Source organism: Camelus dromedarius, chromosome 29 (assembly GCF_036321535.1).
Source record: "Camelus dromedarius isolate mCamDro1 chromosome 29, mCamDro1.pat, whole genome shotgun sequence".
In the NCBI taxonomy this organism is placed as follows: Eukaryota; Metazoa; Chordata; class Mammalia; order Artiodactyla; family Camelidae; genus Camelus; species Camelus dromedarius.
Window position 1 is genome coordinate 6686695 of NC_087464.1, and position 26409 is coordinate 6713103.

The following is a 26409-nucleotide window of genomic DNA, read 5'->3' on the forward strand; positions in this document are numbered from 1 at the left end:
TAAATCCAAGACACTCTTCAGTGCGGAAAGTATTTTTAAAGTTCCTTTTTATTGCCAAACAGTTGGAATTATTTTGAATAAGGAAGTATTCAGCCCACTTTTAATGAACGAAAAGGCAGTCTTTGGCTGTTCTGAAACTGAGTTGACTTTTTAGACAGACCTTGACATGTACCTGTTTAAAGATATGAGTTTTTAGCCTCTCCTTTAAGATGGAAAAGGAGAGAGTTCTCAATTTAAAAAAATAATTTTTTTCCTACATGTACATCGGTTAATAACATTTAGTGGGTTTTGGGGGGAGGGGAGTGACTACTTGGGGGGAGGGGCAGGTATGCTGTCTCTCTCTCTCTTGCTATGTGCCTTAGGGCCTTGATCACCTGGCTCTTGATCCAAACAAGATTTATGCTTTAATCAGATCAAAACCACAAATTTTCCATTTATGGGATTCTTTCTTACGGGGAAAAAGAATGCCTCCTTTACCAAAATAAACAAGCCTGACATAGTCAGCTATCGTTGTGGTATTGAAGAGCACCGTTTTGGAAATTGTGAGGCAATTGGAGTAAGATTTAAAGGAACATCCCCGTCTCTATTCCTGTATCTATGTGTTGCCTGAGTCTAATCCTGAAATAGTGCCCGCACCAGTCTGATTCTGGCCCAGCCCAGGCTCATCGAGCAAAATGCTTTTTTCCTAAACATTTGACTTGGAATCAAATCTTTCCCCCATGAGATGCTCACAAAACTGGTGTTCCTACCATTTCACCCCATGTTGAAGCCCCTCTAGTGTTTCTTCTTTTGGAAACAAATGGGTTTAAATTTCTCGTGGGGGAGTTTTTGTGGAGGGGCTTGCCTGTGTTCAGCCAGCAGCGCTGATGCACTTCCAGCACCCACGCCCCGCCTTCTTCCCAACTTCGTCAGCCTGAGGAACAAATACCGAGAAGGAAGCAAAAGGTGGTGACTCTTTCCTGTCCACGACTTCTGGTCCCCATCCCTGGATGAGAAGCCAAGAGGGAGGCTGAGCAGCACCCTCCCAGGTCCCTTCCGAGGCAGCCCCAGCCTGCAGCGCTGCCCTTCCCAAAGGCTGGAGGCTTCCAGCCAGTGGGCTGCTGGTCAAAAGGGACCAAGCCAGGGTTTGGTCAAGAAACAGGCTGGATATTGCGTGTTTGAAATTCAAGAGAAAAGGCAAGGAACATAGAGGAGAGAGAGACCAAGCAGGAACTCAGGCAGGAGTGGTTGCAGGAGTTGCAGAAGGAGCCAGTGGGGTGGACGCTGGTGCCGGGGAGGAGCCCACAGGGCTCGTGGAGAGGATGGGGTTGATGAAATGGTCAGAAAGCATTGCCATGCAGAGAAGCAGAAGCATGGCCCTTCAACACAGTAACCCAGGGGTCCCTACGCAGCCTTGCGGGCCCCACCCATCCCACCCGGGGAGCCCCTATGGGTAAAGCCTGCCACAGACTGACTCCTTGCATCCCAGGTCCCTTTAAACCCACACACAAGGTCAAATACGTGTGTTCTCCCAGCTCCCCCAGGTGATAACACAGCCCACTGTGAAGCATGTGACCGTGAACAAACCAGTTTAAATTAGTCTCAAAAAAGAAAAAAGAATGGGACCTTTGGATGGAGAGCTAAGTTGAACGGAACGCGTAAGGAAGATAAAGTTAGATAACATTTTGAGATAAATGTTAATGACGGAAATATAAAGAATAACATTTGTCCATTGTGAGCATTTTTTTCTGTGGACATAGTGGAACGTTTTGAATAGTTGAGTTTGTTGTAGCTCAAGGACCTCACTGTTGTAGCCTCCTATGTTTTTGGTAAATCAAGCAAATACAAAAACAGAAGTTGGAGGGGAGGGTATAGCTCAAGTGGTAGAGCACATGCTTAACATGCACAGGGTCCTGGGTTCAATCCCCAGCACCTCCTCTAAAAATAAATAAACCTCATTACCTCCCCGCCCCCAAAATAAAATAATTAAATAGTATAATAATAAATAAAATATTTTTGAAAAAATGGAAGTTAGCATTGTTGGGGCTCCGTCTTGCGCTGCTGCCTCTGGGGCCCAGATGTCAGGAGGAAACCTCCCTTGGCATCTCCGCGGGCAGCCTGGGTCCCATAGAGTCTGTGCATCTGGTGGAACTCAGCCTTCAGCCTACCATCGCTGCAAGTTACATGTTTGCTTCCATGGTGGGGACTGAGCTCCTGCACGCGGCAAGTCAAAGGGTGGGCTCCCTGGGTTCCCAGGCCATGTCACCTCTGCTTGCTGGCCAAGGCAGTCACGTCCTCCCAGGGTCATGGGTTCGCTCTTCCTGTTGTTTTGTTTTGAGGTGAGTGAGCACTCGCTCTTGCCAGCCAGGCACCATCCCTCCCCCATCCAGGAGTGGGAGGAGGGGACACTCCAGGAGCAGACTCCAGACCCACCCCCCAGCTCTGTCGTGTTTACGCCCTGTCACCCTTCTGTCTCACATCACTGCTGCTGTGATCTTGCTGCCTGAAGGTGTGGGAATCTTAAACTCTCTGTGCTCACACATCACCTCTCAGACCCTACTGGGGACCCTGCCCACACCATCTCTTGCTGTGTTTCCCAGGAAGTAAAATTGCCCAGGGAACACTGCCCTGTTGCCATTCTTGGCATCCACATTAAAACCATCAGTGAAACTCTCTGCAGGGCTTGCCCACTGCCTTATGTAAGAGGCACCTTGAGAGCTCCTCTCCGTCTCCTCCTTTTCCCCTCCAAACTGGTACCTTTGCCCCAGGCTGGCCCAGGCTGGGCCGGCTGGGAGAAGCCAGCTAGGACCACGTGCATATGACTCTAGAAGACCAGGAGCTTTTTGAGGACAGAGACATAGCATCGTCATCCATCCTTACATCCTCAGCACTGGGTCTGGCACGTGGTAGGCACTTCCTAGGTGTTAATGGACCTGACTGGATGGGACCCTGTTCAGTCTCTGAATGCTGTCTTACAGTGTTCTGCCAACTGTGGCAAAGGGACACGGAAACGAACTGTGACGTGCACCAACTCACAGGGAAAATGCGACGCTTCCACGAGGCCGAGAGCCGAGGAGGCCTGCGAGGACTACTCTGGCTGCTACGAGTGGAAAACTGGGGACTGGTCCAAGGTGAGTGCAGCGCGCTTGCGTTTCCTTTCCACCCAGGCCGTGCTGAAGACTCAAGAGGCAAGAACTCAGCTCTCCCGCTGTGGGCCCCAGTTTGACAGGTGATCCCAGTCTTACCAGGCAAATTCACTTTCTTTCCCAACTCCACACCTGCCGGTGACCCCACGCAGTGTGCATTAGGGAGGGAACTGGGTGTCCCCAAAGTAGGAAGCGGGCGCTCTGGGTGCCAGTCTGCGGATCCGTGTGTCCTGCAGTCGGCTTGGCCACCCGGTCACGATCACGGTGAGAGCCTCATGAATGTGTGCGAGCCTTGCCCGAGGCGGATGCAGAGGGCTGTGGGCAACCAGAACTTAAATGGTTTTCAGGACCCTTGGGCGAGGGCCTGGGGGATGCAGGACGGGGAAGGGCAGAGCCTGGGGCCTCAGAGTTAATCAGCATTCGAGTGAGTACAAGTTCTTTGCTGTTTAACCCTTCTTTTCTTCATTCACCTGATCTCTTTAACCAATACCTAAGGTGAGCACTGTTGTCACCCATGAGAACCATCCGGGAGAGCTTCCAGAGCCTTCCCCCAAACACTGTAAAATTCCTAACGTCTGATTTTCTGGTGAAAATTTCCAACAGGCGCCTAGAGTGTGTTTGTTTCCATTTGGTCTCAGCAACTGAAACCTCCCCATTTGCTTCCCTCGATACCTGCCCTCGGAGGCTGCAGACTGGCCGCCTGAGAGCCGCTGGTTTCATGCAGCCTGTGCAATATCTTAAACGGTTTGGATTCCATTGCTAACATTAAAAATGGGGAACATTTCACCTGAAAATCTGGATTTGGGGCTCTCTACAGAACTCTGGCCTACATCCTTTCATGGCTTTCCTGACCTGGGGCCTGGCAGGAGCTGGTGCAACTCCCCAGGCCGCGGTGTCCCAGCTCCCCAGGCTCCTCCAGCCACTTTGTGCTTTAATCTAGCTGCCTGACCAAATGTTGTCCGGACCCCATACGTCCAGGTGTGAACTAGATAAAGCTGTCATTGTAGCTGGGGGATTAGATGGGGCTTTGCAAATTGGCAGGAGAAGAGGTGTAGCTAGTGTTAGAGCGCGTGCTTATTAGCATGCGTGGGGTCCTGGGTTCAATCCCCAGTGCCTCCATTAAATAAATAAATAAACCTAGTTATCCCCCACCCGCCACAAATCCAGAAGGGTCTTCGTGGTCACAGGTGTCCCTGGGCAGGAAGCAGAGGTGAGAAGTGGTCAGCTCGGGCCTGGGCTGCATGCATCCATCAGGGTCTGGGGACCCCGGCATTGTTTCCTCTCTGCTGCCATCCCTGCGCCGCCTGGCACTAGTCCTCTCCTGCCGGGTTATCCCTGTTTTACAGAAGAGGGAATAGAGGCTCAGAGAGGTCAAGTGACTCAGCCCACCTCTCCGGCAGAGTCCAGGCTCCTGGACCCTAATGCAGAGCTCAGTTTGCATGGTGGACTCAGACTGAGAAAGGCCCCAGAGTCCCTGTGATGGTGGCTTCTGGCCACAGGGTGCCGGGCATATGGATGTCATCCAGCCAGAGCCTGGGTTTCCCCCGCCCAACCGTTCTGGTTTTGAGGACCAGGTGGGCACTTTCATTTTCTTAAGTACTGTGAACTGCCTGGTCCTGGGAGCAGCAGAACAGCGGAAGATGGGTGTAAATAGTCCCAGAGGAGCTCAGCGCCACACTCAGCCCCTCCTCAGCCAAGGACACAGGCATGCATTCCAGCAAACTTCTCCCACTCAGCCCCTGGAGCATGGCATCCAGGAAAATTGAGCTTTTAGCGGGCCCCCTTCCTCTTAAAAGCCAGGCCGTGGAGAATAACACCTCCTGGCCTTCAGGACAGTGAGGCATTGGAAGGCCACAGTGCCTACTTTTTGCCATAGTCTGCTGATCAAGTACCCCTGGCAGTAAGAACAGGAAAGATGGAGGGAAGGTGAAGGTCCAGGCTGCTGTCCGCGGCTGGAAACCAGTCGCATCCAGTTGGTGTGCATCTCGCCTTTGGGGAGAGCACTTGGCTTGGACAGGGGCCAGCTGCTCCCTCCCCAGAAGGTCTGGCCAGAGCCAGGGTCCGGGGCAGACTCGTTCTTCCAAGTCAAAAACTGCCAGGACACTGAACTGGAAGGCTGCGTGTGCGCATGCGTGCACCTCTGGGAGAAGGATGGATGTGGGTGGGGGCTGCATAGGACTGAACCCAGAGACCCCCCACCCTGACTGTTTGCCTCTCCACCACTCCCTTCTGCAGCTGCCATTGCTGGGTGGGCTGGCGCACATGCGCACCCGCACACACAGGCCCAGTACAGTTACATAAATCTGTCCGTCACTCTTCCCTGTGCCTGCTCTGCAGAAGGGGAGGGATACAGGTCCCGAGGGGCCCCTGTCCTCACTCACTGGGTCTCCAGGCCAGGGGAAGTGGATTCCATGGGCTGCTTCTTCCCCTGACATTTCCACTTGTTCAGATTGAATTTGCTTTCCAACTGACGTGTTGTTTTTGCTGGGCCCTTGTCACACAATTGGGGTCAGTGTACTTTTAAACCCATCACCACAGGTGACCCTCCTGTAACTAGCATAAACCTCCTACATGCCAGACTTTGAAGGTAGCAAACAAGTTCCCCAAAAGAAAAGTAGAAAGGAGACTGAGCACTGTCAGATGACCAGTGTATCTGGAAGCTTTGGCGTCTTCCATCCAAGCAGTCTCCCTCCGGTCACTTGGCCCCAAGGTGCAGTTTGAGAAAGATAAGCCTGTCCCCAGGGAGATGATGGATGGGCCAGCCCGAGGGCTTGCCACAGGTGCTGTCCTGCACTTGCGAAGTGAGACGGACCAGTCACCCCTCGGGAAGGGGCTGGCACTGACCCCTTCCCTTCACTGGGTGAGGGCACCTGAGAACAGCACCCGGAACCTTGCTGAGGCAGGGTGGGCTTGCGGGAAATGTGGAGCCCCTTCCCCTCCCCCAAACTCAGCAAATGGCTGAGCCCTAACCGGGATCCCATCTGAGAGATGGGCTTTGCATTCCCACCCCTGCCGGGTGCATGAGTACTGCTCTGCTCAGTTTGAAAAATGTCCTGCAGCTGCCTGGTCTCTTGGGCTGTTAGCTGTTTCCAGATCTGTGCAAATCATTGTTCCCCCCCCCCCCCCGGGTCCCTGCATTTAGCCTGCGGGGAGCGAGATGCCACTTAAACTTCGAGAGGAGGGAATCGCAGTTCTTTCTAGAATGGCATGACTTTTGATCCACCGTTGAGATGTTCTGGTTTCAAGACCAGAGGCATTCATCACCACTGAAATGACGGGATGTTTCTAATTAGAAACAAGTATCTGGAGGCATTAAAAGAGCTGGTGTTTTTAAAGAAAACCGTTGGCTCTTACCAAAAAGATCGAAGTGGCCATTGACTTCCTGGTGCCCTGAAAGAGGGCTGGTCTGACCTGTAAGGCCTCAGTCAAGCCCCGGGTATACCCCTCACACCTCAGCCCAGATCTTAATGTGGAAATAACCGCGCTTCTCAGAGGTCTTAGGAGATCAAATGGCGCGATAAGCGTGCAAGTCCCTGTGGCCACAGAGCCCTGGATGATGTCAGGGAGCGCCTCTCCTTCAAACGTGGCTGTGTCAGTGAGGTCCCCACACTGCTGCCAGGTGCCTTCCTGTGCTGTGGGCAGAGAGGTGGGGGCTTAAGTTCCATGCCCTGAGAAACACACAAACCTTGTGTCATGATGGGGGCTTGTTCTAGAAAGCTTCTCAGCCCCAGCACCACTTCTGAGGCCTGTGCTCGCTTTGGTGGGGCCTGACCCCTCCCTCCAACCCCACACGGCTGGCCTGCCTGCCCAGCTGGAGCTCCCACTGGACAGCACCTGTGGTCCTGCAGTCAGAACGTTGTGATCCAGCCAGCATTTCCTGAGCTCCTGTTCTGTGCCAACCTCTGCTGGGCACTGGGGGGTTTAAGAGTGGACAGTGACCCAGGCTAGATGCAGACAGATAGCAAGCCAACCACAGACAGGAGGCGACACCAAGTCCCCCTGGGCAGGTGTAAACACAGCCTCTGCCTGGGTCAGCCACCAATAGGGATGCCGGTGGAGAGTGACGCTACTTCTGCTGGGATCAGTGGCCTTGACATTCACCAAAGCTTTAGAATTTATAAAGCACGGTCGCTCAAGTTATCCCCATTTTACAGGTGAAGAAACTGAGGCTCAGAGTGGCGATGTGGCTTTTTTCTCAAGGTCACACACCTAGAAACTGGCAGGGCTAGGAGTCTGGTGCCTGTGTTCTGGCTCTTAATCCACATTTCCTTCAGGTACATAACAATGTCAGAGGCTTAGATGTCTGATTTGAGGTGAGAAGGGGCTGGACTATAAGACGCCTTCAGCTCTCACCATCATAGGCATAAGCTTGTTACAAGATCAAGTATCTACCTCCTCTCTCTCCAGCCCACCAATCAAAATCTGCTCTCCCAAGGGCTTTATATCAATCATTTACACTTTAGTGTAAATCTCTTGTCTCTATAGGAGATCATGCATGTGGTCGCCCCTTTTTTGTGCAATAAAATGTTGAGCCCTTATTAAAAGAGCCTTGAGCCCAAAGAGCCAATGTGACCGGCACTGGGAAAATCAGAGCCCATTTCTCAGATGTGTGAAACTATACAACACAGGCAGCCAGCACTTTGCATGAAGACAAGGATAAGCAAATACTCTATTTGACATTATCCTGGGGAGTATGAGCAGCTGTGAAAAGAGGGTCATCAAACTTCAGTGCTTTCCTGGGCAGGGGCAGGAGGAGAGGGACAGATACCCCCTTGGTGTGGAGCACTTTGTGTGGGTGAATAACGCCTGCCACTGAGTCACGGAATTAGAGAAAAGTCTAGGGCCCACGCCTGCTCAGACGGGAGAAATGAACTCACTGTAGAGCAGTGGAGTCCCTGGAAATTGCCAGGAGAGACACCTGCATGGAAGTGAACTGAATGTGGTTGACCCTTGTACAACGTAGGTCTGGACTGCATGGGTCCATTTATACATGGGTATTTTTCAGTAGTAAACACTGCAGCATACGTGGTCCGGGGTTGGGTGAATCCTCAAATACAGAGGAACTGTGGATTCGGATGGCTGACTGTAAGTTCTGCTTGGATTAACCCCGTGTTGCTCAGGGCCAGTGCCTTTGCCCCCTCCATTCCCCTTCTGCCCCTCCATTTGCCTAGTGTCCTTTCTCAAATTGGCTACCTTCACATGGAATGAGAGATCAGAGAGTGGGGATGCCTCCCCTGCACCCCAGTCTAGATTTTAACCACTGCCTAGACCTGACCATTGACTCAGGGAAGCCGTCATCCCTAAGGAACACTTTTGTTTTGACACAGGGGACCTCTGAGCGGGACATGTGGTCAGGACGACACAGGCACACCTCCCTGCTCTGCTGCAACCTCATTTAACCTTGAACCAACATCATCCTCTGTCAGATGGGTCTAGGGGCACGCGCCTCCGAGGGCATCCATATAAAGCACTTAGCACAGTGCCTGGCTCATGAGAAACGCCCAGTAGGTGCTCCATTTTATTGTCTTCATTATCATCTTCTCCATCATTATCCAGTACAGTCACAAGTCTCTGGTCTCTGATCAGAGTCACATTTCTTATATGGGCGTGTGAAATATTTATGTCTTAGGAGATGAGTTCCTTGAATGTGATTTGGACCCCAGGAAACAGTGCGTGCCCTGACGTGGGGCCCCTGCATGCTGACAGCATAACTCGGAGCAGGAGACCTTTCTGGGGCATTTGCTGGGCACCTAGGCCGTCCTTTTGTAGCAGAGGTGGAGGGTCTTGCAAACAGTTGCTGATGAGTGGGGAGGGCTAAGTCACCAAACTGGTAACAGCTCCCGCCCCGGGGGAGGCAGTGAGACGGCTCCCGCAGGCTTCTCTGTGCTCCAGGCTCAGGGCTGGAGCCAGAATCAGAGCTCTTGGGATAACTGGTGCTTGCAGGTCATCAGGGGTCACCTTGGTCTTCCGGTGCCCTGACTATCACGACCCAACCAGAACCTGTAGGTCAGCAGGCTGCAAATTTAGGGAGCAAATTTAGGGAGATTGGGGAAGCTAAGGCAGAGGATAGGGAGAAAAACAGTTTGAAAGGGAGTGTGAGTTGAAGGGGGATTGTGTGTGTGTGTGTGTGTGTGTGTGTGTGTTTGTGTGTGTGTGTGTGTGTGTCTAAGGAAGCATTTCCAGTTTCAAGGCTGGAGCAAAGACGATGGTGATTTTCATTATTGTTTGAACCTGCTATTTCAGGTTTCAACAGCTTCCAAGGTTTGCATTGCTTGTGCCAGATCTTGGAGGGGAAATCTGTCAAAAATGCTTTTGAAGAGCTTTTGACATTTCATTTCACCAGCCCAGGGCCTTTCAGACACAAGCAGAAGATGGGCTTACAGTACGGGAATTTTTTTCCCACCTGCTCTCACTGTCACTCTGTGCTGTCCAGTCCTGCCCCGCAGAGAGTGGCCCCCTGAGAACACAGGGCGGGCCCACTGGGCAGTGAGGATTCATCTTGGCATTTTGTTCACCCTAACCCAGTCTCCTGCTCACCCCAGAGCCTGTGCAGAGAGCCCCCGCCCGTCCTCCACTCTGGAGAAGCCAGCGCTTGTGTGCATGTTAAACATCCCTACAGCGTTTTCCTCTTCCCTAGATTTTTACAGCTTCCTTCAGCTAATTCTCAAAACCTCCCTTGGGGATCTGGTGTCATTTATAGTCGTGATTTTACGGCTGGGAGGAGAGAAGAGGCGAGGGTCCACGCCGTGGTGGAGTGTGTCATCAGGGCTGGGTGGCCTCCGCTCGGTGACAGAGGCCTGGTTCTTCCTTGCCGGGAGCCGTGTGACCCCAGAGGAGGGCAGGCCTCTGGGTGGGCAGCCAGGGTAGGAGCGCGGGGGGGCCTGGGGCTGCATCACTGAGAAGAGTTATGTGGACACACTTTGAGCCTCACTCCCTCTCTCTGCACAGGGGTGCTGTGCAGACACCATTCCTGCACTTAGTCTGCACCTACTGTGTTCCGAGTACTGCCCTTGCCACAGTGGCTGTTAGTGTGATGATTAATGAGGACTGTTAAGAAGGGATGTGAGCCCAGTGCCCAGCACTAGTGAGCAGACAAAAGGTGGGCCCCACTGCCACCATCACCATCATCATCATTACCCACAGGGTGGGTGGCAGGTCACCAGGCCTTGCGTGTGGTGGGCACTTGCTGGAGAGGCGGCGTGAAGGGCTGCACTTACTCTGGGTCATCTGGCAAGGAGCTTTTCTAATGGGTTTATTGCTGCTCCATTTTTGTCTCAGTTTCCTGAGTCTCGGGGAGCTGCATTAAATGTTAATGTCGTGAGGAGCTTGAAAAAAATGACCCAGCGGTGAAAGGGTGCTTCAGACAAGACCAGATCTTGTTTTTTTAGAGATCTGTTTGCTTGGATTTTAAAAGCCTGGAAAATGGCTTCACAGCGATGCTTGGGGCTAATTGGAGGCCAGCAGGAGACACTGCAGTCTCCTCACTGCTTAATTAAAGCAGAGACTGAGGGGAGGCTGACAGAGGTGAGATGCCTCGTCTGTGTTACCCTTAATGCAATGAGCTTGGGTTATGGGAGGAGGCAGCCCTGCAGCCTGTCTGGAACCACACGTGTCTTCAGGGCCAAACCAGCGTCTAACGGTGCCCCTGGATGCTATCTGGCTGAGCTGCCAGGTCAGTGCCAGGAGCAGGCAAAGGTGGGCACCCACACCTGCCTGCGGAGGCCTGGTGATGGGCACGGCGGCCCCGGGAGACCTGAGCAGGCTGGGTGACTCAGGGCATCTTCCCGGGCTCCAGGGGCCCCCTAGCCAGCTCTCCCTGCTCCCAGCCCTGGGCTTTGCTTGTTGTTGTTAATAATAATAGCAGTGTTTGCCTAACCCAGACTCCTTGCTAGGTACCTGCTCCAAGCTGTCTCTAATCAAGGCAATCCCTCTACAAGGAAAGTTTTATTATCCTCAAGCCACAAGTAAAGAAGCTGGGGCTCGTGAAGGGTAATTAACACAGCTAGTGAGGGGGGATGCAGCGTGCTGTCAGGCCTGTCCTGCCCCCACTGCCCTGTCCCTGGTCGCACTCTGGTCAAGGAGGTGTGGTCACACATGGAGTTTCAGCCAGGTGCAAGCCGAGCATCACCTCGGATCAAATGATCCACAGCAGGCATGGACGGTGGCAGCTGCCCCAACAGGCCGTTGGCGGAATTCTTCACTTCTATTTTTAATCACATAGGTAATTCTATTGTTGACTGAAAAAAAAAAAGCACAACCTAAAAGTGGAGAGCTATGTTTTGTTTGGCGGACACTTCTGAGGACTGAAGCCGGAGACGCCGTCTCTCAGCACTCTGAGGGATGCTCCGAAGAGGCAGGGGAGGAGCCAGGATATATAGGAGGTTTTGCCACGAAGACTGGGTAGTCGGAACATGAAAAGATTACCATTAATTCAAGAAAACCAGACATCTCAAGTTCAGGAATTTAGTGCTTTTCTATGTATGGGAAGATGCAAAAGTCTGGGCTCATTGAATTCATTCCTTTGAGATGCACTTAGCTCTCTAGGGCCAGTGTTCTGTTCCTTCCCATCCTGAGTTCCCTCTCTCAAAGGTGGGCACAGCTGGGGGTGGTAGCAGAGGCCAGGCTGCCTGCTTGTCTGCATCCTGAGTTCCCTCCGGTCACTATCAGGGTCTGTAGTACTGGCTGATGGCTGATGGCTGATGGCCACAGCATCCTTTGATTACTGATATGGCAGGCAATATTTTTTGTTCACACTGTCTTATTTGGGAAGACACAGAAGAGAAAAACTAGTCCCATGAACCAGATGATAGCCTGGTAAATTTTTTCAATGGTTTGTCTTCCAAACTTTTATATAGGTGCGCGCGCGCGCGCACACACACACACAGGTGGGTACTGAACAAGGATGGGATGGTTTCTGCACCTGCCACTCTGTCACCTGTTTGTTTCCTCACCTAATGCTCTGAAGCAGCCTCTGTAGGGCTGGCTCAGACCCAGTTCCCAGGTGACTCAGCCAACACCTGATGTTCCCAAAAGTCCTTCCAAGTGAGCACAAGCCATTCACAGCCCAGAGCCCTGTGAACAGCAGCCCCTGGGACTCCAGCTAAAATTTAGCAAAACCTAATCCCAGAATCAAATCCCTGTGATGGACAGAGTCTATAGGATCTCAGAGTGCCCCCACCACGACTAAGGGTTAGCCCCAGCCTCTCTCCTGGCCTGGCCCTCCCTTGCAGAAGTGTTAGAAAGCCATGAGAACAGATCTTGAGTCTCTGTGGAAGAACTTTGGAGATCCCCTCTGTGATCTCATGGGGCCATTCTTTTTGCAGACTGGAAAATTAAAAACCAGTGGCCCGAGCTAGGAAGGATAATGAAGAAATGGTGGAGCTAAGCAATGACCTGGTTTCCTGATTCCCGGGCTCCCATAAAAGCTCCATCCAGTGCAACCTGTGAGTCATACAGGAAGATGGAATTCAGTCCCTGGGATGGGGCAGCTGGGGTCCTGTGTCCCCTCTGCCGCTCAGTAACACTGTGACCTTGGGCAACACACTGGTGACCATCAAGCTCGGGCCAAGGTCAGCCTCAGGATTGTTACGGAATGTTCCACACTGTTGTAGAATCCGGCAGGGGAGCCCGCGGAAAGAACAAGCATGTCGCCCGCGTGGGCTGGAGGTGTCATGAATGCCACCCCACCCCTCCCCAGCCCCACCACATGTGAAACAAGACTGAGAACTTTCAGAGGAGAGGTTAGTCTTCAGGGTCACCCCTAGACTCTTGAGTCTTACAATGGTCATTGATCCTTTACCACCAGAGACCTTGTCAATTTTGCATTTGGTTTTAGTAGATCCATAGGATTGAGCCCTTGCCCTGATGTTCACAGAAGCAATTGACAAAAAGACATTGAAACCCATCCTGGTGTTCCTGGGCGGGAAGCGACTCAGCCAGGCAGACCGCCCCGCTGGCAGGCTCTGCAGACTCTGTGTGTGTGTGTGTGTGTGTGTGTGTGTGTGTGTGTGTGTGTGTGTGTGTGTGTGTATTGCGGGTGAGATGGGGTGGGGGTGGCCCTGGGCACAGGATGGCCATAGTCCCGGGTCCTTCTCTGTTGGCCTGTGCAGTTTCCCAGGGACCCAGAAACCCCACCACCACCTGCCTGGCCCTGGATGCACCCTTTCTCCAGGGGGAACTGGGAGGACACCTCGCTCTCCCTGCTGGTGTGTCCCTCACAGCAGGTGGCACCAGCAGACCCAGTCAGGATCTGAAGAGACGGGCTGCTGGTGGCTAGAGCAGCACACGTGGCCCTTCTTCCCCAGGTGGGCCTTGCTAAGTGCCCAATAGTCACAGAAAAAGGCCCCAAGTGCGCACTTTCCCAGGGAGCAGGGCTTTTAAAAACTTGTACAACCAATTTGGGTACAAATGTCTTTAATGGTGTAGGTGGACTGGTCAGATGACTAATTAAAATATGTAACTTATTCGTGTAGTTATACATTCCTATTTAAAGTTACACATTATGCTTTAATTTAGAAATATTGCTATTTTCTGTCTTTAGTGTATTATAAAGTGGAGCCTGATGAAATTGCCATTTATGTGGACTCAAAAATGGTTGAACAGAAGCAGTTTTATAAAGTGCAGCCTGATATTTGCAGGGTCTGTCTTCGTCATCACTCATTCCACTTTCTGAGTCCGCTGTTCCGTTTGCCAGTGTGCCAGGGCACTGGCATCCAGGTCCACTGGCTTGCCACCTTTTTTGAATCTGTATGTGCTGTTCTCGTTGGAAATTACCTTACAAGCTGTGCCATACCTTTGCTCTGCGTTGGCGTGACTTTGCTCCGAACTGGCATGACCTTGTTCTGTGTTGACATGACCCTACTCTGTGTTGGTGTGACCCTGCCCTGCGTTGGCATGACCTCGCTCTGCATTGGTGTCACTTTGCATAGACAAGACTTTGCTCTGCGTTGGCAGGACTGGCACTGCATTTGGACCCTGGGCCTTTTCCTTCACTCATCCTGCCGATGTGGACTTCCCATCTCTGGGTACAACCACTCACCAGATTGCTTTTCAAGTGATCTTTAAACATTTCCTGCACCAGCCTCCCCCATTTATGATTATGAAGTCCTACTACTAGAAGAAGACAATTAAATTTCTTTGCCTCCTTTTTTTTTTCAAACCCCCGGTGATCTTGCTACAAATAATCGAAGGCACCCCTTCCCCCTGCCCCTGTACTGTGAGAGATTTTATTATTACTTATATTCAAGGCAACTGACTCTTTTCCAAGAATAATTTTGAGTGGAAGCCTTCACCCCTTTATATTTGAGCAACCTGTCACCTGTATATAAACTCAGCCGTCAGGGCAGCGGGGGGATGTCTGTTCCTGCTCAATCACACAGGTTTGTATACAAGTGCTCCACTACTTCACGGCAAGAAAAGAGAGCTTGTCACACTCTACACAGGACACAAGGAAGAAGTTCAGGGCAAGTCAGTTCTCAGCTCTGGCTGCCTGTTGCAGTCACCCAGAGAGCTCTGAAAAACACTGATGCCCAGTGATACTGACTGACTGGTCTGGGACATCAGAATCTTTAAAAGCGACAAGTAATCCCATGCTGCAGCCAGCTCCCTCAGAGATGCCCTCCAGGCAGAAATCATGAGTATATAAGGGATTCTCAAGGCTGTGAGCAGCCCTGGCCGGATTTATCCAGAAGATGGGATAGGGAGTGAGGCACAATGCAGAGGCCCGGGGGCAGACCTTGCCTGTCTGGGAGAGCCTGTTCTGGTTTGCACATACCAGGGCCCACCAGGGAGCCATTTGTGGTTTTTCCTATCTCTTTTGTGATTTGAAAAGACTGGGTCCTATCAGAGTACCATGTTCTCTGAGCCCCTTTCTCCTCCTAAAGTGAAAACAAAACGAACAAACAAATAAACAAACAAACAAATGTAATCCTGCTTCTTAGACTAGAAAGCAGAGGAATTCACTGGGGGTGCCAAAGCCGCTTTGGGAACACAGACGGTGCCCACTTGGGCACAGATGGTAACACCACGGTCTCCCGCCGAGCCTGTGCAAGGTGACCCCTCATATGCCCCCAGGGAAGGCACTTCCTGCAGCACAGGCCATGGGCAGACCCAAGAGGGGACAATAGGGAAACGTGATCCAGACAGCACCTGGCGTCCTCCTTGCCTGTGGCATTCAGAGGCCAGGCCCCCTCCCCTCTCTCCAGCTGGACGGCTGCACCTGTAGTCTTTGCTTTATTGAAGTTGTGCACAGTGTGCTCAGAACCCCGTAAATCACGGGTTGTGTGCATGCTGGGGGACCCCAGGTGGAGAGAGTAGACAGGTGGACCTGGCTCTCTGGCTGGGAGGAGACCAACTTAACAGAGAGACAGTTCCAAGGGCTCCGGGGAACGCAAACAAGGGCCAAGGAGCTGGTGCGCAGGGCCGGGAGCGGGAGCTGGAGCCTGGCAGGTGCCCTGTCAGCACTTTAAAGAGCGCGAAGAGGAACGGGAAGGGGACAGAACACACAGTAAATTCTTACCAGGCACCTGTTGGGAGCATGGGGTGATCTGCTGAACTCTGTTGGCTTGATTTGAGCAAACCCAGGTTTGCAAATGTCAGAAATGCCAGTAACTAGGGATTTGGTGGCTGAGTTAAAACTCTTAGCTACAGTTTTAGTCCACGAGTCCTTTATGCGAGAAAGGTTGTGCTGCTTCATTTTCTCTAACTGCCCTTAATTCTGAGCCCCCACCTTCCAGGCTCCTGGAAATTCAACCCGATCATTATCGGGCTCCTCTCCACCCCACACTCAGGGCTGGGCAAAGGCCCAGGAGTGGCACAAAGTACTGGCGACATCGTGGTCATCAGGTCCGGTCCCTCCTGGGTGCCGGCAAGCCACCCTGCTCACTGTCTGGAGAATTTCAGAGCCCAGCTGGCTCTCTGCTTGGAACAGGGGTGAGAGGGTGGGAAGTGAAACGCAACCAGAATAAATTAGTATTTCAGAAGTTGTCTTGTCTAAGTCAGCGTGGACTGCTGTAATAAAATGCCGCAGGCTGGGTGGCTTGAACAACAAGACATTGATTTCTCATAGTTCTGGAGGCTGAGAAGTCCAAGGTCAAGGTGCTGGCATAATTGGTTCTTAGCGATGGACCACTTCCCGGCCAGCTGCCTTCTCATGTGCCCTCATGTGGTGGAAAGAGCTCTGTTCTCTCTTTTTCTTCTTGTAAGGACACTAATCTCATTGTGGGGCACTACCCTCATGACTTCATATAAACCCAGTGACCTCCCAAAGGACCCATCTCCAAATACCATCCCATTAGGGGTGAGAACTTCAACATGTTAATGTCGGGGAAATACAAATGTGCAGTCCATGACACCTTGAAACAGTCTTCCATCAGGCGGCTGGTGTACAGCCAAGCCCTCTTGTCCTGCGATGATTTCAAGTCCTTAGGACTGTTATGCAGGGGCCAGACCCAGGGCGGCTGCTTTGTCAGGCCATCGTCAGAGCCCCTCGGCCTGAGTTAGGCCCCCAGCTCAGGCTGTCCCTGTCTCCGGCAGTGCTCCTCGACCTGTGGGAAGGGCCTGCAGTCCCGGGTGGTGCAGTGCATGCACAAGGTCACCGGGCGCCATGGCAACGAGTGTCCTGCCCTCTCAAAGCCAGCAGCCTACAGACAGTGTCACCAGGAAGTCTGCAATGACAAGATCAACGTGAACACCATCACCTCCCCTCGCCTCGGTGAGTGACTCTGCTGGCCTCCAGCTCCTGGGGGTGGGTCGCATCCCCTGGCCAGTGAGTCCCCGCTGGTGGAACAAGTTCTGTGAGCCAGAACGCCCCCTCCTTGGGCCTTGTTTGAGTTCTGGAGAGGCCAACATTTGTAAGTTCCGTGGAAGATCAGAGGTTTCAGGGATGGAATTTCATTCCTTGGCTTGAAAAAGGTGTTTGTTAAGCGTAGTCTCAAACACTTGAGCCCGTCTGGCAACAAATGGGGAACGTGGGAGAATGTTCTTCAAATGCATGAAGGAAGCAAAGGGAGGTGCTTGCTTCGGGAAATGAAGGATCTGGGGGTGTCATTCATGAAATCTTGGTGATGCATGCATGGAATGTTCCTTAAGCTAATGCTCGAGAAGAAAACAGAGGTTTTGAGAGGCTGACGTCTTGAATGCAGCAGGGAGCTTTTGTGTGAGCAGTTTGGCCTGAGTGCTCCAAATCTGGCCCTTTGCAAGGCCACATCCCTGGTTGGCAGTGGCACAGGAAGAAGAATGTTTAACACTGATCTGATGATTCCACTAAACAGAGTTTCTGCTTTTCCAAGTAGAAATCTCCAGGGAACATTTTCCCACCCACAGCCCCTTTCCGTAATGCTGGAATGCCACCCCCATGAAGGGGGTTTCTAAGCAGCTTACCTGGTGGAGTCTTTGAGCTCCCAGAGTTGCACCCCAGGCTCTTGGAATGCACAGGCCTCCTTGGCATCCTCCAAAGACCTCCCTCAGGCAGGACCTTCTCTCTGCACGACCAAGATCTCGAGGGGGACTCAGGCCACTTGTTTGTGCTGTAAGCTTGTGCTTTGGGGAGCCCTTTGCTGTGCCCTGCTCCGTGGCATCTTGTTTTATAAATGCCAACAGATGGCATCTTCCACCATAAAGTAACAGTAAGCGCCACTTAACTCTTAACTCAGAAACAGGATGGGCAGGGCCCTTGCCCTGAGGAGACAGCCAGGCCACCAAACTCTGCCAAGTGGTCAGGTTGGAGCTGGGGTGTGTCCCTTCTAGAGGAAAGCCGCATCCACAGTGGCCCTGGCAGGGGGCAGGACTCCCCTATTCTGTTCAAGGCTCCAGTGTATGCGTGAGTGAGTGCAGCCCAGAGTGTGTCGGACCACAGGCCCCTTGTGTGTGGACCGTGAAGTCCCCGTGCCACCCATAACCCCATGGCTTTCTCTCTCCGCTATCCCCTTAGCTGCTCTGACCTACAAATGCACCCGGGACCAGTGGACAGTGTATTGCAGGGTCATCCGAGAAAAGAACCTCTGCCAGGACATGCGGTGGTACCAGCGCTGCTGCCAGACATGCAGGGACTTCTATGCGAACAAGATGCGCCAGCCGCCGCCACCGCCACCGAGCTCATGACACGTGGCCCCGTGGTCCCACGACGCGCCGACGCGAGGTCTGAGCCCCGACGACACGGCGAGTTGAAAGCCCTCCCACCCGAGAGCACACCAGTTCCCACGGCCGGGACCCCCCACCAGCTCACCACCGCTCACCCAGGAGGCTGTCCCAAGAATCCGATTGCATAGAACTTGAGAGTGGACTTGACATTTGCTTAGTGCTTTTATACTTAATATATTGTTAACAGCCACTGGATGGCTTTCTATGGTAAGGAAAAAAGAGGCATGAGGCACAACATAATTGTAATTTCTAAGGTCCCATGCACCTCAAAGGGAACACCTCCGACAGACGGTCGAGAGGGACGTCACTGCGTGCCTGGGTCTTGGCTTTCCTTTGACGTTGGAATTCCCAGTGCTTGATGTACCATGGGAGGGGGGGATTATCCAAAAAAATGAGACGTTTTACTTTAAAACAGGCTTTATTCTGAAAGCCAGTGATGCCCTGGATGGAAGGACAGATGTCAGCGAGCCTCTGCCAAAGGCTTCTCCGAAGAGGGCCGGGCTTCCGGATCCCCCTCGACGCCACAGGAACCAGCCCTTGTCCCCTCCGCCTGTGGCGGAGAGCCCACTCTGTAGATCCTGGGCCTTTCCTTGGGAGCCTCGCCCCTGAGAGTCTGAGTCTGTGTGAACCAACGGGGATCCTGGGGCCTATGTGGTTCTGCGTACCACCCATGTTGGGGGAGAATATTCTGGAAGGGTTTGGGTTTGGGGAGGCCTCTAATTTTCAGATCTCTGCTGTCCCCCACACAGGGAAGCAGAAAAGCCTTCCTTCAAGGTGCTGTGACATGAGGCACGTACTCATTGTGGCCTGGGGATTGCTTCCAGGCATAGAGATGGGCTCAGGGCTCTGGGGTGTAGGGAGCTCCCCCTCTGCTTCTGGGGACCTCTGCTCTCGCCAGTGCTTCATAAAGCTTTGCACCTTACAGATGGCTTCCCATTGACCTTTGTCGTCTACCTGAAGTTGACGCTTCTTAGAACCTCTTTAGGACTCAAGCTCAGGCCTGGCTGCTTCGCCCCGGCACAGGGCGGGTTTCCCGCAGGGGCTGCTCAGCCTGGTGCATGGTTGGGGGGGGGGGTGCCCCCTGGCCAGAATCGCTGCCTGCCCGCCGAGCCTTCCCGTGGCTCAGACCTCACAGTGCTTGTCAATGTGTTGTCATCATTGACCCATCTTCTCGAGGCAAGAATGACGTTCAGAAAAGCATGAAGAAGGTCTTTGCTCCTCCAGTCCCCTCACCCCTGAAAACAGAGCTGTGTCCCCTCTGGAGCCCAGGGGAGATGACCAGGGTGACCTCTGTGAAAGCACAGAAGATGGTAGGACCCTGCCTGCCGGGGAGCTGGGAGGAGGGAACCCGACATGCCAGGAGGTCTGGTTTGCTGCCCGACTCGGCCAGCGTTTGATGGGTGCTCGTGTTCAAAGACTTTACGGTGAGAAGCCCACCCTCGCCTCCCTTATTTCAGAGGGGATCTCACTTAGGCTCATCTCCATGGGATCATCTCCACGTGCTTCTTGGTTTATTGGTGCTGTGTGTACGTATCTGTGTTTGTGTTTTTGATGTCACAACTTTAGCGTCAGCTTAAATCAGAAAGGAAACAAAAAACCTCTCTGCCACCTCAAGCCTGTCTGGTGGGCTGCATTTTGGTTTTTGATTTTGACTGCCCTCGAGGCAGGGAAGTGGTGGTGGAGCAGAGAAATCGTTCAGTTCTCCTTGAATCCGTAAGAAGTGTTGAGAAGGCGCCGTGGGTGCTCTGTGGAAAGATCCCGGCAAGCGCCAGGATGGGGCGGCCCACCTGCAGGGTAACCTCCAGAGGTGGCTGCCCAGGGCCTCCCTTGCTCTGACTTGGCCACCAGGAGAGTCCCCAAAGCCCCTTCAGTCTCTTGGGGAGCTAAGGCTCAAGTTATCCCCCAGCCCCAAATGGGCTGTCCTTTACCACAGATGGACAGAAAGCTAGCCATCAGCCTCTGGGGCTGAGGGGCGGAGCCGCGCAGCCCGCTAAGGAAGCCAGCGTGGCCTTGCTCGCTCGTCTGCATGGGAACCACGGGCCCACCCAGGCAGGGCAGGCACGTGTGTGTGCCCAGAGGCGGGCACTTTCCCTGCTGCCTCTGCGTCTCCCCGCTGGCCACCTTGACTGTATCAACTGGACGCCCCTGGCAAGGGCCTCACACCCTCAGAATGCAAATGACTGATTTCAGTTCTTGTTAAACATCCCTTGGGTTCCCCCAAGTTCGGGTCTTTCTGAGCGCTTTTAGCTCATGCTGGCACTGTTGTTCTGAAACTCACCAGCCCACCTTCTGTTCACGGCACAGGCAACGATTGATGTCGGTGAAGGCGTCATGGCTCTCTTGCTCCACTTTGTACGGAAGACGGTGAAACCCTGTCATTACAACCGTGATGGTCCTTTATGGTTCACGATACCCTGTACTGTCACTCGAGTACTGTACCTTTTTGGTTGCACAAATTGTGTTACTAACTACAGAGTCTCGCGGTCTCATGGTGCTATTCTCATTGGTGCAAATGAAACCCTCTCAGTTGACCACGACTTGATATTATCAGAAAACAGGGAAAGATCTTCAATGGCAGTAAGATCATTGTTTTGTTCTCTTTTCTTCACTTCAGAGTCCAATGTATATATTTTCCATTAGTTACCTTACATTACGTACTGTACCCATGGTATTTTTGTTTTACTTTTTGGTGCTGGTTTGAAAGGAAAAAAAAAAAAAGAACAGAAGACAAACATTGGACACCACTGTAAATGAAAAATGAATCATTTCATTGGAAGTGAGTTGAATATGTTTAATAAAATGTTTTTCCATGACAATGTTAAGCTGTCTGTGAAGTGAAAGACAAAAGCCAGTCCTCAAAGTCTGACAGAGAGAGGCTGTGTCCTTTCCTCCTGCGGTGGTCACACTGCTTGCCTGGGACTTGGCTGCAGTGAGCTGTGCAGCCTGCCGACCACAGCTGTGGACGGTGTCAGAGGTCGCTGGTAAATGCAGTTCTGGCGGGTGGCTACATCTCCCCAAGTGAGCGCTAACTAATCATGCAGTCCTGGGCCTCATCTCTGTGTTTTGCAAAACCCTGGGTGGGGACATGAAGGTCTGACAGCTGTGCTGGGAGTCTGTCTGAAACAGGGGCCCCCTCTCATGCCACAGTGGGTACCTGCTTCCTACAACCTTTGCCTCTTCAACCCTTAGCCCCCACCCCAACCCTGCCAACAGCCCAACAGCTTCCCTTCTCCTGCAGGTGTGAGCCAGAATCCTGGCCCTTCTGACCTCCCAGGTTGGGGACCAAACAAGGGCACAACACCATCCTAACAGGGACCGACCACCGCAGCCATTTGGATCCCATCTGGGCCTGACATGGAGCAGGGATGTCACAGCTCCTGTGCTGGGGGGTTTCTGTCTCCTCCTGGTATCAAGGAGGAAGAGCTGCCCACCCAAGGACTTGGGGCTTCATGAGACAGAGAGCCTCCTTCTAATGTTGAAACAACACCCAGGAATTTCACGAAATAAAGACCATTTGTTTAACTGACAACCAGCTGCCCACACCGCGCCCCCCCTCACTGCCCCCAGTTGCCAGGAAACCTGTAGCTTGTGTTAATTCCCAAGAGCCACCAGCCACCTGCCTCAGGGACCCATTCGAACCCTCTCCTTTCTCTGAGAATTCTGATCTCTCTAGTGGGTTAACGTCTAACAGCCCTGGTGCTATGTAGTTTCTTTATAAGCTGCCTGGATTCCAGTTGGTTAGATGAAATTGACAAGTAAGCAATCAGCAAGTGGTGAGTTGGTGAGTGAGCTTTTATTAGGAGCCAATACTTCCTGGAACCACTGAGAACACAAATGAACAAAAGACCTGCTCTGGAGCCCACAGCCCCGCAGACGAGTCTGGAGTCCCGGACAACAGAGAGTCGGAGCAGGAACTCTGAGAAGGAAAAGGTCAGGGCTTCCTCTGTGGGTTTGTTGATTGACCTTCTGGACTCAGGCTAGAAGGGCTGGGGTTGGAATCCTTTACAGTGGCGCTCTCACTCTGCAAAGGGTTTTGACAAAAGCTCTTATGGTTCTACTTCTAGACAGAAATCAACCTGCATCTGTGTCCTTCTCTGTCTGACAAGTGGCCTGGTCCTCATGGAAGGTCAGCCCTTATACATTAAATTATTCCCCCATTGGTCCTCTATGTTCTGTCTCCACCTCCAAACTTTCATGAACTCTCCAGACTCCTCCCCTGGCTTTTGCCCCCTGGACTGCACGAATACTGTTCTTGACGGATTTCCAGTGACCTTGCATTGTATCAAATTGCATAGACATCTTAGTGTCCAATTCTCCATCCTTCAGCAGCCCTCTCCTTTGGGAGGTCCTCTTCTCCCAGCTTAGAGACCATGGTCTCCTTCTTCTCCTCCTCTTCCCTTATTCCCTTTCTCTGCCAGCTCTCTAGGTAACAGAGTGCAACAGAGCTCAGTCCTACACCCCCTTCTCCCTCTGTACTTTCTCCCTAGGTCATGTCACCCAGACTTAAGGTTTTTAAAACTATGTACATTCTGTTGTCTCCCACATTAACCTCCTCAGCCCCAACCTCTCTCCTGACCTCCATATTCATAGATGACTTCTACACATGCACAGTCAATCCCATGGGAAACTCTGGGGCTGGGATGGCTCTTCAGGGTTGTTTCAGATCTCAGATTCAGCGGGGCTAGCTCATCTCTGCTCATGTGGCATCACCCAGAGTGGCTCCAAGGACAAGTAGAGGCTGGGATTATCAGAAGGCTCACACACTCGCAAATCTGGCAGCCAGTGCCAGCTTTAAGAATGTCAGCTAGAACTGTCGACCAGAACTCTCACAAGTGGCCTTACCAATGGGCTGCTTGGTGGCCCTGAAGTATCATGGCAGAATTTCAGCAGCAAACACCCTGAGAGAGAGAGATGGGGACACTCGTGAGAGTTGTGTCAACCTCATATAACAACTCAAAAGTTACACAGCATCACTTCCACCATCCTCTGATAGTTGAGAAAGTCACAAAGCCCACTCAAGTTCAAAGGGAGGGGACAAAAAGTCCACCTCTTGCTGGGAGCATGGAAAGGTTCTAGAAGAGCAGATGAGATGGGAAATACTGTTGTGGCCGTTTGGGGGAAGGGTCACACCACTCCCCCCATGTGCAAAATATACTCACCTCTCCCACTCCTCTCCCTAAGTCATGCCCTATTTCAGTATCACGTTTGGGCTCAAAGTCTAGGACTGCATCATCTACCCAGGTGCTGGTGCAGACGGGCTTCCTCCCGCACCGATCCTCAGGTACAGCTTCTTGACTGAGCAGTCTCTCTTCAACTGGAAGCCACTGAACTCAAAAGAGGCATTATCTCCACCCAATCTCCAATACCCAAGAGAAGATGGTGGGACGGCATGGCAGCACCACTGCAGACACTCCAGAAACTGACACACTGTAAACTGACTGTACTTCAATTTAAAAACAATTAAAATTAAACTTAAAAAGGAGGGGAAGCTTGTCTCAGTCACTGTCCAGAGCAGGTCTAAAGTCCAGCCCAATGTGCGTGGCCAGTTCCATTAGGCTCAGCCCTGCTGCCTGGCAGTAATTCTCCCAGATCTGCTTCCAAACCCCAAAGAAGCTTGCTGCTTGGTGTAATTCACTCTTACTGGTAAGAGAAACGAGATTCAATAAAGCGTCCTTCCCTTTAGAGAGAATGTCCTGACCTGCCCCAGACGACTGGACTCCTGAAAACTTCACTGATGCAGCGTTTCCTTGAATCTTCATGGGGCTCATCTACCCTCTAGAGTACAGATACTGTAGTAAGGCCTTTTCTTCTCGCCTGGTCTGATTAACTTGATGTGGATAGAGTGGGTCAGTGCAGATTCTGTGGAGGGTCTGGACAGTCCAGGCCCTTTGGGGCTACATTATAACAAGAGTGGGAGAGAGAAGATAAACCCTGGGGAAGACTGAACATGAATGGGTACTGCTGTCTGTCACACATGAGTGTGACCTGCTCTGGGTCTCCTTTCTAAAGGAATGGAAAAGAATGACTTCCCCAGCTCAATCGTCATGTATCTTGTCTCTGAACCTTGTTAATCTGCTGCAAAGGTACCCCATCTGGCACAGCTGTTCATTTGTGGCTTCTGCTTGGTTAAGACCATGGCAGTCCACTGTCGTGTGACAGGACCAGTCTAAATTCTGGAGGGGCCAGACTGATGACTTACATGGGGATGTGATGGAGACAGACACCCCTGAATTCTTTAGGTCTTCAAGCATTTCACTAAAATGTGCCATTCTCACTGGTTACAATACTGTTGTCGACTTACTGTCTTGCCTGGGGAGAGGGAGGCAGTTTCACAGTACATTATCTCCCACTATAATAGTTCTTTATCCCACAGGCCAAGGACCAGGCTCATCCATTCCAAGTATACATTCAGGGACAGGGGAAATGATCACTGGGCGACCTCAGGGACCCACTGGGCCCGCTATGAACCAAACCTGAACCAGGACTCCATGTGTTCTGTGAACCCCACCCCCGTTCCCTCTAAAAGGGCTGTGATAACTCTCTGCTCCCCCAGCAGCAATGTCAACTTGGATCCTGTATGCAGTAGTTCAGTTGATGAATGATTGATCATTCTCAGCATTTTTATTGTCTTTCTCCAGCGCATCAGTAATACTTAGCGACAGCCACTGAATTTCTCTACCTTATCATTTCTGTTTCCCTGTATCTTTCAAATGGTTGCAACACTGCACCACCAGTGAAAGTTTTAACTGTTGCCCTGTACAGATGCCAGGCGCATGGGGTCCCTGTGTCCAGCTGGTGGGTGATGCAGCTCTGAAATCCTATTTTAGGGTCTAATTCCTAGAACTTCTCCTGGCACCAACTGTCTTAGTTTGGGTTATTGGGAACCAGCCTCTGAGATGGAGATTTGTAGGCAGAAGCTCCACTGGGAGGTGTCCTCGGGACCACTGTGAGGGAAGTGGGAGAAGCAGGGCTGGGCACAGCGAGATGTGGAATTCAGATGCAGTGGTAACAGGGCTTCAGCTGATCCTATAGGGAGGTCTGGAGCTGGAATGGCCCTTCAGAGTTGTCTGGAATTGAGGCAAGGGGGCCGATCTTTGTGTATCACGGGCTGCAAGCCACTCTGGGGAAAGGGGTGTCATCTTGAGAGTCAGGCCCCTTGTGCTGAGGGTGAGGCCTGGGGATGGGCTCAGCTGTGACTCAGCCAGCCCTGCTGGCAGTGGGGGGATGTGGGCCTTCAAGGGAATCAGTGTAGCACACAGCAGCATCCCCGAGTGCCTCAGATTTTACAAAATTTAATTCCCAGTTTCCTCCGTCTCATATACTCTTTGCTCCCGGAATCTTCCCCATCTCAGTAAATGGCACCGCTGTCCACTGAGTCTGATATCAAAACCTCAAAGTCATCCTTGTCTCCTCTGTTTCTCTCTCCATCCATGGTCCGATGCAGCCACAAATACCATCCATTCTGCCCCCAAATTATGTCATTGACCTGTCAGCTTCTTCCTGTCTCACTGCCACCCCCGTGCGCTAAGTCACTGACCTGAACCCCCAGACCCTGCAGAAGCTTCCCGACTCTCCCTCCCTCTTCTCTGACTCCTTCCAGTATATTCTCTATACCCTAGTCAGAGAGAGATGTAAAATCATAAATCACAGCATTTCCCACTTAAAACCCTCTATGAGCTACTCGCCCCTGGAATTTTCTCACCTCCTGTCTGTGCGATCCTGCCCTGCCGGCCTCCTCTCTCACCCCAGCATCCTCGCCTGCACACATCGGCCACAGCCTTCATTTCTGTCCACATCCTCCATCCTCGTCACCACCCTTGGGCCTTTGCAGGTGTCCTTCGGTCCACTTGCAGTGTTCCCACCCGGCCTCCCAGTTCCTCCCATGGCTGGTTACCTGCCTCCTTCATGTTGCAGCCGAAATGTTATTCCTCAGACAGACGTTCTATCTAAGGTGGCTTCCCAGGTGCGACGGCCATCTTTCCTCAGTGCTTGTCATAACTCGTCACTGTTTTGTTAACTCTCTGACTTGTGTATTGTCTGTTTTCCCATCTAGAAAGTGAATTCCACCAGGGCAGAAAACAGGTCCCTCTTGTGTGCGGCTAGATCCCTGGTGCCCAGCACACTCATGTCTCAAGTGAGTGTGCTT

General features: G+C 52.1%; 1 protein-coding gene across 1 annotated transcript in view; it reads left to right on the forward strand.

Annotated features, from left to right (window-relative positions):
- ADAMTS17 (ADAM metallopeptidase with thrombospondin type 1 motif 17) overlaps positions 1-21002 on the forward strand; it is a 302517-nt gene extending 281515 nt beyond the window's left edge. The window contains exons 21-23 of the mRNA XM_064480528.1: positions 2958-3110; positions 16659-16836; positions 18055-21002. Coding sequence (XP_064336598.1) covers positions 2958-3110; positions 16659-16836; positions 18055-18224 — 501 coding nt within the window. The 3' untranslated portion in view covers positions 18225-21002. The remainder of the gene's footprint in view (positions 1-2957; positions 3111-16658; positions 16837-18054) is intronic.
- Positions 21003-26409: the final 5407 nt, after the last annotated feature.